General features: G+C 45.8%; 1 protein-coding gene across 1 annotated transcript in view; it reads left to right on the top strand.

The window, feature by feature from the left end:
• Positions 1-378: 378 nt before the first annotated feature.
• Positions 379-12,929, top strand: part of NT5E (5'-nucleotidase ecto) — a 115,866-nt gene continuing 103,315 nt past the window's right edge. Inside the window, exon 1 of the mRNA XM_040350051.1 lies at positions 379-804. Coding sequence (XP_040205985.1) covers positions 481-804 — 324 coding nt within the window. The 5' untranslated portion in view covers positions 379-480. The remainder of the gene's footprint in view (positions 805-12,929) is intronic.

A 12,929-nucleotide genomic window follows, 5' to 3' on the forward strand; every position in this document is an offset into this window, starting at 1 on the left:
CCCGTACAAGAACAATTTTGGAGTTTTCGTATGAAAATTTAGGAATCGGCTGTGGAAAGTTGTGTACACACTATGCGAAAATCGGACGAAGATTCTTTGGATGAAAATGTTCCCCCTATTTTCTTATAGTGCGTACGAGCCTTTAGGTTTGGGTACTCTTTGAGGTTGATTTACTAAACTGGAGAGTGCTAAATCTGGTGCAGCTAGGCATAGAAACCAATCCGTTTTTGTCGAAGCTTAATCGAACAAGCTGAAGTTGGCTGCCATGCACAGCTGCACCAGATTTTGCACTCTCTAGTAGTAACTCAGCCTCTTTGATGATTAGATCCCTGTGTGGATTGGAAGCACATGTATAGTAGTAGGGAAGTTTGTATGTTTTAGTTTCTGCCTCCATCAGTGCCACCCACCTCCCCTGATCGGTCCTCCTCCTGGAGAGATCGGAGCACACACAGACAGGAGAGGGCACTTGTCACACTGGCAATGACTATGCAGCTGCTGTGCCTATCCCTGGTGATCTGTCACCTGTGCACACTGGTACTCACCTATCAGATCACCATCCTGCACACCAATGATGTCCATGCCCGTGTAGAGCAGACCAGCAGGGACTCTGGGAAGTGTGGTGATCCCAAGGATTGTTATGGAGGGGTGGCCAGGAGGCTCACCAAGATTAAGGAGATCCGCGGCAGCAAAGAGAATGTCTTGTTACTGGATGGGGGGGACCAGTTCCAGGGGACGATCTGGTTCAATGTGTATGGTGGCATGGAAGCGGCACACTTCATGAATTACCTGCAGTACGATGCAATGGTGAGTGAAGGAGCAATGCTGGCACATCTGCTCTCAGTTTATTATATAGAACAAGGCTTGGAGGAATGCAATCATCCACAGTGATCATAGGAATGACTTCTGGGTACAAAGTGTACATAGAGAGACAGGCAACTGCTGTTTGTATGCTATGTGTGTATGGGCTCATCATTCTTCATGCTTTATGCTTTAAGTGTGTTTCTTGATTGCCAATGTCAGAGATTGCTCATGTAGTGCAAAGCTGCCCATACATCTCACAAACTGATTGTGCAGACATTGTACAATCTGCTTTTAGAAAACTGAGCAGCCTAGGCTGCATTCACACCTAAGCGTTTTGTAGCATGAAGCTCCAAAACGCTAGAGGGCAGAGGCGTTGCTAGGGGGGTGCGGTCCGCACCGGGTGACACCCGCTAGAGGGGTGACACCATCCCGTGTTTTTTTTTTTTTGCTGACATGCCCAGCCTGCCCTGTGCAATCCAATCCCAGCCTGCCCTGTACCACCCCAAACTTTCCCATGCCACCCCAACTTGCCCTGTGCCACCCTAACTTGCCCTGTACCACCCCAATCTGCCCTATGCCACCCTAACTTGCCCTATACCACCCCAACCTGCCCAATGCCACCCTAACTTGCCCTGTACCACCCCAACCTTTCCCATGCCATCCCAACTTGCCCTATGCCACCCTAACTTGCACTATACCACCCCAACCTGCCCTGTACCACCCCAACCTGCCCTATGCAACCCTAACTTGCCCTATACTGGCACTATACTGCCCTATACTATCATTTACAGGGGCTGGTTTGGGGTGCGCCCCGTGCGCTGTCTGCTTGGTGCTGGGCAGCCTAGACAGAGGGGGGGGTGACACCATGTTTTACCGCACCGGGTGACACCAACCCTAGTGACGCCACTGCTAGAGGGGGGGAATCCATTATTCTCAATGGAGATTGTTTACATCTCCACTCCAAAACATCTTAACGCCTGAAGCTCAAACAAGTTCCGGACCCTTTTTTGTCGCTCGAATTGGGTTGATTTGGGCGTTTTTGATTTGTATTCCCATAGAAATGAATGGAAACGCTTGATTCAAGCATCTAGTGCGACAACGAGCGTTTCTACAGGCGTTTTGTCGCTTTAATCCGCTCTGTGAAATAGAATATTCGCCCAGGAAGAAGATAAAAAAAAAAATCTAAAAACATAGCAACAAATGATTAAAGAGATGATCATTTTTCCTATTGGCTAAAATAAAAAACGCCAAAGTTTAACAACGTCGGATAACGCTGTATGCAAACGCGCGACAAAACTCTGGAAAAAATGCTCAAACGCTACGCTCAGGTGTGAATGGGGCCTTAGAGATGGGCTCGGGTGCGTTTGAAACCCCACCAGGAAGCCGACACTGCACAGCGCTAATCGCAGGCAGTAAGACATTTCCCTGTCTGCAGCTGCAGAGTTTGGGAAATGTCTTGGATCTCTTTCGCACTGGGGTCGCCCGTGTGTTAGTGGTAAAGCGGCATTTGTTTTAGCATCGCATTATCGCTGTTTTTAAACTGCGATTTTCGGCCGCTAGCGGGGAGCTTTTAACCACAAAGAAGGGGTAAAAAATGCCCGCGTTGCCGCGCTTTTCAGGCGTTTCGGAAGCGCTGCCAGTTCATTGCAATGGGCAGGTGCATTTTAGAAGCACTGTGTACAGCACTCCTAAACTGCTCCTTGCAGGACTTTTTCTAATGTCCCGAAAGCGCACCGCCCCAGTGTGAAAGCACTCCGGCCTAACGCTAAAACGTGTGAAAGGGGTCTTGCTGCCTGTGATTAGTGTTGGCTTCCTGGCGGGATTGGGCATGTGGAATTTCGAAGAAGCCCATCGCTAGTGTCTATATAGTTCAACTTGGAAGAGTCAGCTGCATGACACCAATGATCTTTTTAGCTGTTTGTAAAGATAATGTGTTCTGACCGCTACTGTAAGGGGGAGGGGAAATATTTTTTTACCATTGCCCCCACTCCCCCGATTAACTGGTTTTAGCAGGGGTTTCCTTACATCTGGAAATGTATTTTAAAGTATAACTAATGGCAAAAGGTGTGTGTTTGTTTGTTTGTTTGTTTTTTGTTTTGGATAGTGGAGATGGATTAGAACATGTGGCAGTTTTTGTATTGTGGTTTGTGTCACCATTATGAAGTATCACCCTCGCGATTTGTCTTTAACATTATTATTGAAAGTGAACATAAAAAAAATCTTCCATCGGGAACACTAGTGGGACCTGGGGGTCCCAAGAGATTCCCTTAATTTGCAGAGATTTTCTCTCACTTCCTGTCCTGGCTATGGGACAAACGGGTTGATTTACAAAAGGCAAATCCACTTTGTATTACAAGTGCAGTTGCTGTAGATCTGAGGGAAAGATCTGAAATCAGGGGAAGCTCTACTGATTTCTATCATCCAATCGTGTACAAGCAAAAATGCTGTTTATTTTTATTATTTTTCCTTGCATGTCCCCCTCAGATCTACAGTGATTGCAGTGCACAGTGGATTTGCATTTAGTAAATAACCGCCAAAGTGAAGTACACATGGATGTTTTTTTAGCGTTAATGAGCAGTGGAGATTATGGACTTCTTTCTGAACGTCCGAAAATCGCGTTCAAAGTGCCGTTGTTTCTCGGGGGAAAAAACGCTCAAAACGCTAATAAATGCTCAAAAACGCAGCCGGCCAGCGGTTTTTAGCTTTTTTTTTTTTTAATCCATAAAAAAAAAAAAAAGCTAATAAAGCTAAAAAAACATTGAAAGGCTCCCTGCAAAGCTACTGGCATTTTGTTATAGCTTTTTTTAGCTTCCAGTGTGCATGAAGCCTTAACTCTGATGCCCTTGCAATGCAGAGTTGGTAGATCTAAACGGGGTTGTGAAATGAGATTGTGTGGTGACTTCTTCAAGAGGAAGTACACCCTCTAAAACTTTTTTTTTTTATACCCTGCAAGAGAAAGGCATAATGAGCTAGTATGCATAGCATACTAGCTCATCATGAATTACTAACCTGAGATTGAAGCGACTCTCGTTCCTCTCCTCCATCATGATAACTGAGTGACTTGCGGGTATCTCGACTTTGGCGCTGTGATTGGTCGGAGCCGCGATGACGTCCCTCCCGCGCTGGAGCCATCAGTGACGGCACAATCGCCTTCACTAACGGCACGCTCAGTAGACATCGGTGCAGTCTTTTCTGCAAATATCTCCTAAACCGTGCAGGTTTAGGAGATATTTGTTGAACCTACAGGTAAGCCTTAATCAAGTCTTAGCTGTAGGTTAAAGTGGCTGTTGGCTGAAAACAAGTCCCAGGAATGCAGAACTAACTTCACTCCTGTATATACTTCTCCGTTAATGTTATTAAAAATGACCCTTTTTACTTTTCAATCATCATGTTTTAATATTCGGCACCTGCTGCAACAAGAATGTAAGCTATGGTGAGATTTCCCATTGCTTCTAAAAGTATGCAAACACTGTTGTCTTTCTGTATGATAAGAGTTCACCAGCTGAGTGATAATGAACCAGATCCTCCCATTAAGAATGAGTATGCAATAAGTCTGGTGACACAAAGGAACATCCCTTTTACAGCAAGAAATGTTTTGTTTATATTCCCTGTAGTGTACATTGATTGATTATCCAGAGATAGGTTTTGTTTTCTGAAGAGATATATGAAGTTACTCTTTAAAGCGAAGTTCCTACTAAAATAAAAATACTGCAGCTGCTGACTTTTTTAATAATCAGACGTTTACTTGTCCCAGGGTCCAGCAATGCGGGGGAACGAAGCCTCGCTCCTCTTTCCCTCCTCTCTACGACGCCAGCATCACTACTGTGGGCGCCCGGCTGTGGCTTCGCTCACCGTGATTGGCCGAGCAATTATCTGGGACCTGTGACATGTCCCAGATGATTGCCGAGGGGGAGAGGTGACCTTCCTTCCGGCGACGCAGTGCCCAGGGAGGAAGTGCCCCCCACAAAAAAAATTGCATGCCAAATGTGGCATGTCAGGGGGTCGCCTTTCCCTTAAAACGGAAGTAAAATTTTTGTGTGGAAGCGGACCTCAGTAAAAAAAAAAAAATCATCTTTCCATCTATTTAAATCCTCCTACTCCTTGTTTTAACTTTGGATAGTAAAACTTTTTTTTTCTGCCAGTAAATACCTTAAACAGCCCACTTCGTGTCTGGTAAAAAGCCTAGACTTATGACATCATGTACAGCTCTCTATCTCACTCTCGAGTGTTTGCCGGAAAGTGAGGGGGGATGAATCATAAGAGGGCCAATGAGAGCTGCATAGCTGGAGGTGTGTCTGTGTAAATCCAGGAAGTGAACAGACCGTGGCCTCAGCTGCCCACAGTTAAAATGTCTGCAGCCAGACTCGATGGAGGGAGATTTCTGCAGCATATTTGGCAAGTACAGAATCACAATATATCTAAAATATGCAGAGTGGTTGGAGGGAAGCTTCAGGATAGCAAAGATGATTTTATTACAAATTATGTGAGCAGACTGCAGTTCTTCTTTAACCGATTGCCGACCAGCTACGCCAGTTGTACTCCCGCACAAATCGCTCGTACACGACTTTCTGTGGGCGCGCGCCCATTGGCCAGCAGGCAAGCCAGTCACGAGTCATTCTGGGGCTGCCTGCGATCAATCCTTGCAAAGAATGAAGATTTGCCAAAGTAAACAAGGCAGATCTCAGTTATGTCAGGGGATGACACGGAGATCCTGTCTTTCTGCTGTGCAGGAAGACGTATCTGTGTTGTCCCAGGCAGCCCATTCCCCATATAGTTGGTAAACACACCCAGAGCTCACATTTAACCCCTTCCTTGCCAGTGCCATTCGTACAATGTCGGTGCATATTTTTAGCACTGATCCCTGTAATGTGACTGGTTCTCAAAAACATATCAAGAATGTAAGTTAGGTGTCCGATCTGTGTGCCGCAATGTCGCAGTCCCACTAAAAATCGCAGATCACAGCCATTACTTTTATTTGGGTACAGCGTCTGACGGCCATGCAATTGTCAGCTAAAGTAACGCAGTGCCGTATCGTAAAAAAAATGGCTTGGTCATTAAGGGGGTAAATCCTTCTGAGGCTGAAGTGGTTAAGCTGCCTCCCCCCAAAAAATGAACCATGTCCTATATTTAGCATTTCCTATTATATCCTGCTCATCTTTTGGTCTGTCAGTTGCCAGTTGTATCCAATTTTTCTAATTGAATACAGTGAGTTTTTATGTCTGTTCTTCCACTTTTCTTTTCCATTGGCACATTATTGTGATGTGCAGCTATTCTGACCAACAGTGGGGTGCAGAAAGGGCACCCTTTTTCACATTTTATCCCAGAGGAACCCTTGAAATGTTCAGGTGTCAGGAGACACCAAATCATTAGTGAAAAAGGGGGGAAAAATGCCCCTTGCATTGATGGCTAATGGGAAGCTTTCCCCCCCTTGCAGGGGTGGTCAGAATGCCATCCCTACAGACAAATTAAAAAGATCACTTTTTCCCAAAACGGCTTTCAGGACAGCACCTGAGAGATATCATGGCTCCTCCTCCACAGGAAACACCTCCACCAATCAAGTCTTTAAAAGGGAAGCCTCCCCTTCCACTCTCCAGTTTTTTGTGTTTCCTCCAGCTGGAGGAACACCTCCGGTGGGGGCCATGATATCTCTCAGGGCTGCCTGGGAGACGTGTGGTTCTCACCCTTACTGTTTTTTTTTTGGATAGAGATGGTTTCTCTTCTACAAGGCAGTCAGGAGATTTCCATCAGGAGGTTATGTCAGTCCTAGGAACCCTGACTTCCTCTATACCTGCAGTGCCCTGGGCCAGGACCCACTTCAGACCGCTGCAGGAATTTTTATTAAAGGTCTGGGACCGCGATCAGAAGTCCTTAGACTTACTGGTAAAAATTCCCACCAAGGTGAAAAGGAGCCTCTGGTGGTGGAGAGACCAGGAAAGACTGTCGGTGGGTCTGTTGTGGTCCTTCCCATCCCAAGTAAGGATAACGACAGACGCCAGCTCCTGGGGGTGGGGGGCCCACATGAACAGTCGTTGGACCCAGGGGTCATGGTCCGCAGGAGAGGCGAGAAATTCCTCAAATTGGAGGGAATTAAAGGCGGTAGAATTGGCTTTACTGGCCTTCGCTTCAGAAGTAGGAGGACAACATTTACAGGTCCTATCGGACAATGCCACAACAGTGGCCTATGTCAACAGACAAGGGGGCACCAGAAGCAAAGGGCTTCAGGTCTTAGCCGGAAAGATCCTAAGGTGGGCAGAGTCCCATACTCTATCCTTGTCCGCAGTCCATCTAAAGGGGACCCTGAATTGCGTGGCAGACTTCTTAAGCAGAAATTTGATTCGGGAAGCGGACTGGCAGTTGAACCCGGAAGTGTTCAGTCTGATAACAGAAAAGTGGGGACAGCCAGCGATAGATTTGTTTGCGAATCAAGAGAATGCACAGATCTCTCAGTTCTTCTCCTTAGACAGGAGCAAGTCAGCTGCGGGGACGGACGCCCTAGCACACAGCTGGAATTTCCATCTTTGTTATGCTTTTCCCCCTTTCCAGCTCATTCCGCAGGTCATAGCAAAAATGAAGAGGGAAAATACTACAGTAATCCTGATCACCCCATTTTGGCCCAAAAGGCCTTGGTTTTCTGCCCTTCTACTGATGCAAATCAGACCGTTCTGGCATCTACCTCTGAGACACGACCTGCTTTTACAAGGTCCTCTGTTTCACCGAGACATAAAAAAACTAAGTCTTACGGCTTGGCTTCTGAGGAGCAACTCCTCAGGAGAAAAGGGTTTTCGGCCAGATTAATAGCAACTCTCCCGTCGAGTAGGAAACAGGTCACGAGGGCTATCTATTTCAAAGTCTGGAAGACTTTCAATACATGGTGCTCTGTATCAGGCAGATTTGTAGAAGAAACTTCCTCTATCTTGGAATTTCTTCAGGAAGGAGCCGACAAAGGGTTAGCGGTGAGCACCCTGAAGGTTCAAGTAGCCGCTCTGGGGGTATTCCTAGAAAGATCTGTTTCAGCAGATCCATTAGTAATAAGGTTCTTTAAAGCCCTGGTTAGGTCCAGACCGATAGTGGTAAAGGATTGTCCCGCATGGGATTTGCCAGTAGTCTTACAGGCCATGACCAAGGAACCTTTTGAACCTTTGAATATAGCGTCTCTTAAGTTATTAACGTTAAAAACCGTTTTTTTAGTGGCTGTCACTACAGCTCGCAGGATCAGCGAGTTACAAGCCTTGTCCGTCAGAGAACCTTTTTGTTTAATTTTTTCGGACAGAATTGTGTTAAAACCAGACCCAAGTTTTTTACCGAAAGTTGCTTCGTTCAAAAATCGGTCTCAAGAAATTATACTGCCTTCATTTTGCTCTAATCCAAAAGGAAGAAAGGAAGAAGAATTCCATACCTTGGATGTCAAGAGAGCTGTTTTATGTTACTTGGAAACCACAAAAGCATATAGACGTTCAGATGCCTTGTTTATTTTATTTTCCGGTGATAAAAAAGGAAAGCAGGCGTCAAAAGGAACCATTGCCAGATGGCTCAGGATGGCCATCTCAAATGCTTATTCAATCTCAGGTAAAGAATGTCCGGAGAATCTAAGAGCTCACTCTACTAGAGCAGCTGCGGTAAGTTGGGCAGAAAGAGCTGGTGCCACCCCCGAACAGATCTGCAGAGCAGCCACCTGGTCAAGCTTGTCTACCTTTGCCCGTCATTACAGACTTGATCTAATGACGGCAGATGATCAGGCGTTCGGAAGAAAAGTCTTACAGGCTGTGGTCCCACCCTAAGGGGGTAAGTCTCGACTGTCCTCTCAGGTGCTGTCCTGAAAGCCGTTTTGGGAAAATGCAAGTTAGGCTTACCGGTAACTTGTTTTCCAGTAGGCTTTCAGGACAGCAGCAACCCGCCCTTGGTTTTTTCTTATGTAAAGATTCTGCTGTAATACTATGTAATAACTGTCACTTATGTGTTGCAGCCGGGGCTGGAGGTCTCTACAACCAACTGGAGAGTGGAAGGGGAGGCTTCCCTTTTAAAGACTTGATTGGTGGAGGTGTTTCCTGTGGAGGAGGAGCCATGATATCTCTCAGGTGCTGTCCTGAAAGCCTACTGGAAAACAAGTTACCGGTAAGCCTAACTTGCATTTTTTTTCATGAACAGTAGCTTGCTTTGCCAGATAGTGTTGACCCTTCAACCTCTGCAGCAATGCTGGCAGCACTCATACTTCTATTCCCCAAGGATATGACACTGAGCATGTGCATTCAACTTCTTTGGTCAACCATGGCGAGGCCTGTTCTGAGTGGAACCTGTCCTGTTATAACGCTGTATGGTCTTGGCCACCATACTGCAGCTCAGTTTCAGGGTCTTGACAATCTTCTTATAACCTAGGACACCTTCATGTGGAGCAACAATTCTTTTTTTCAGATCTTCAGAGAGTTCTTTTCCATGAGGTGCCATGTTGAACTTCCAGTGACCAGTATGAGAGAGTGAGAGCGATAACACCAAATTTCACACAACTGCTCCCCATTTACAGCTGAGACCTTGTAACACTGAGTTACATGACACCACGGAGGGAAAATGGATAATTGGGCCCAACTTGGACATTTTCACTTACGGGTGTACTCACTTTTGTTGCCAGCGGCTTAGACATGAATGACTGTGTGTTGAGTTATTTTGAGGGGACAGCAAATTTACACTGTTCTATAAGCTGTACACTCACTACTTTACATTGTAGCAAAGTGTAATTTCTTCAGTCTTGTCACATGAAAAGATATAATAAAATATGTACAAAAATGTGGAGGGGTGTACTCACTTTTGCGAGAAACTGTATGTACTGGGGATATGCATTAATTGCATTAATCTTGTTTTTGAAGTGATTGGCAATCTCCTGTGCAGTGAGGGAGTTACTGCGTGGAGGTGATAGTGGACCAAGTAGATAAGTAAAGGTAGAGAAGAGCCGATAAGAACTGAATGACAGAGTATTATATAGGCTTGTTTGGCAGCACGTAGGGAGGAGTTGTATTTTAGGCAGATTTATATAGGGTGAAAGCTAGCAAGTGCCTCCAGTGCACAACTATGTCTCTTGAGATTTCTGATGTTGTCAATCTGCCAAATGGTCAGAGCCTGAGTCTGCATGTAGTGAGAGGAAAAAGTGTGTCCAGTAAGAATGTGAGCAAACTCTTGTAGACAGAAGTGGCCAGGGCAAGACAGGGGTGAGATTTTATCAGAGGAGGTATGTAGCAGAAGAGCAAAGGTTTCTATTTGGTAATCGTTTGCTGCATGGAGTGTCAGGTGGTTGAAGACAGGGACACGGTGGCGGTGCGTCCATAAGGGGCGCACGGTAGCCGCCCGCTCTCTCCTGCCACCTGTCTATCACCATAGATATGATAAACGAATAAGGAGCAGCGCTGGCAACTAAATGGTGAATGAAATAAAATTGATTGGTGTATAACTTTGTGGTTTATAGATTTATATGTTTTTGTATTGCCATAATTGGTTCCTAACATCATATTTTAAAGGGGGTTGTAAAGGAATTTTTTTTTTTCATAATAAGCATCCTTTACCTGCAGACATTCCTCTTTTCACTTCCTCATTGTTCGTTTTTGCTCAGAAGTTGCTCTATTTCTTCTCTGTTCTGTTCACTTCCTGCTTGTCTGATTTTACTGACCACCGTGATGGGAGGCTTTACTGCGGTGGTCAGTAACGTGCTCACCCCCTCCTGGGAACTACATCTGTGTGGCAGGACACTCTCTACGTGTTAGAGACTTCAAGGAGGTGTGAGTTACTGGGCGTGCCACAATTCATACTGGGAAATGTAGTTCTTACATGAACGAGCGATGCAAACCAGGAAGTGAATGAGAGAACAGAAACTAGAATTCCGGGAGGTGATATAGATGAAGGAATTTAATAGGTATTTACTCATTTTTTAACAGAATCATTACACTATTCTGTCTGTCTACCTTGCAGACATTAATTTTAGGCAAATTTTTTTTTTCCTTTAGTGACCCTTTAATTTTATGTATACATGGTTTTAACTGTTCTTTTTATTGAAGACAAAACTGTTTTTGTTTTTTAACAGAAGAACAAAAACACACTTTAATATTTCTGGCTGGCAAACAGGAGATGATGTATCGGGAGGAAGTGGGAGTATATTTACATTGACCGTGATTGGTCTTTATTCTTCCCTTCGGGAGGAGTCTTTCCCCCTTCTAGTATAAATTTGAGCATATGCTAACTGGATATGATGTCTGTGATGCCCTGGAAGAGGTGCGAAACACGTCGACGTAACTTCTGGTTCGCGGCGAACCGGAATTTCCTGCCTCCGTGGAGCGCACACTATACGAGCGGCGATCGCAGAAGTTTTTCTGCAAGTAGCGCTTGATATAGATGCCCAGCGGTATTTCACTATATGATCTTTTTCTTTACTTATCGGTGGAACGTGATATTCCTGCTGCTATCAAGCATCTGTCGATCAATTCTTCTTTTTTTTTTCTTTTCTTTTTTACGATTTTATTGAACAATTTACATTTGGAACATAGTTCTGCAAGTTGCAAGGCAATACTGGAGAAATGCATAAAGCAAATGTGGCCTGTACACATATAGGCACAGCAGATCAAAAAAACGTGTTCAGATTGAACACTGGACTCAGTAACTATCCAATGAGCGGAAAACCCTATGTGCATGCTAGAAGGATTTATAGTTTTACGGGCCATCAGCGCATGTGTCTGCAGACTCAAGCTGTTATGTACGAGAACGTACCTAGTAGTCAGAGCCTAGTTGCAGGAGGAGGCCTCTCTTACAGCCCTGGCTCAGGAGTCGCTGGATTGGAGACAGCGGGCTCGGAAGCGCAGTGGGGTAGGAGTGCCTGGGTGATGGCAGTAATCAGGCACAGGATGCTGGTCCTTCAGGAACGGCTATTGCAGAGGAGAAGAGTCAGCGACTCTGGAGCTGGAACAGCGGCAGCCGGAGCTGAGTAAGGAAGCCGGGTTAGTACAGCGTGATCAGACAGTAGCGGGGTCAGACAGGCCGGGTCAAACACGTAGTCAGGCAGAGGATCTCGTAGGCTAAAGCGTGGTCAAGGTTCAGGCAGGAAGTCTGGCAACGGTAGGTATAAGGCAAAGCGAGGTCAGAGCAAGCCAAGGGTCGGGCTGGAGAGGTTCGGATGGTCAGACGGAGCCGGGTCAGTACAGATAACGGGTTCAACAGAGTCACAGAATCTATGCACAATGCTGCAGATCAGACAGCAAAGTGACACTGCAGCTTGCTGGCTTTTAAAGCAGAAATCGCATGCTAACGTGCACACGCGCGCTCCCCTGTCGTGCGCGTGCCGTCGCACAGATACGGGCAGCTGCTGCTGCTGAACTGGTGTAGTAATATGCGCGCACGCCAGGACCTATTGGCAGATCCCTGACACAAGCCATCTATCCCAGATTTTGTTGTACTTATCTGGACAACCTCTGTTCATGTATACAAACTTTTTGTAGGGAAGTGTGTTATTTATATCTAGTTTCCAGTCGTTGAAGCTGGGGGGAATGGGTCTCATCCACTGTCTGGCTATAATTTTTCTAGCCAAAAACAATGTTTCATGCAAGAATGTTTTAGTGAATTTGTTTATCTCAGAATCAGGGAATATCCCCAGTAAGCGCTGTTTTTTGGGTCCAGGTTCAATGGGGATCCCATGTCATCATGGAGGAAGTCCACAATCTGCTTCCACAGACCCTGAAGGACCGGGCACGCCCAAAGTAGATGTGCCGTAGCTTGTTTACACATTTGTGCACGAGGTAGACTGTTGTCTAAAGCGGGCAATTCTTAGGGGGTGAGAGATGCTCGGTGCACCACGTATAACTGGGTCAGCCTGTCGGAGAGCTTTGGAGATAGTGTTGCATGAGTCAAGTGCATTACTCCACTCCTCATCCCCCATCAGGCCCACCTCTTTCCCATCTTGGTTTAAGGCTGTATGCCAGCGTGGTAGATGATGGGGTGAGGAGCATGACATAAAAAGCAGTGATCCGCTTTCGCCGGTCCACACTCTTAACCACTGCGATACCATTGGGTGTAGATTGTGGCAAAGGCTGGGGAAACTGAGCTTGGGCTGCGTGACGCACTAGGAAGAATCTAAAAAGCATAGAATTGGGAAGCAGGAA

Source organism: Rana temporaria, chromosome 4, assembly GCF_905171775.1.
Source record: "Rana temporaria chromosome 4, aRanTem1.1, whole genome shotgun sequence".
Taxonomy (NCBI): domain Eukaryota; kingdom Metazoa; phylum Chordata; class Amphibia; order Anura; family Ranidae; genus Rana; species Rana temporaria.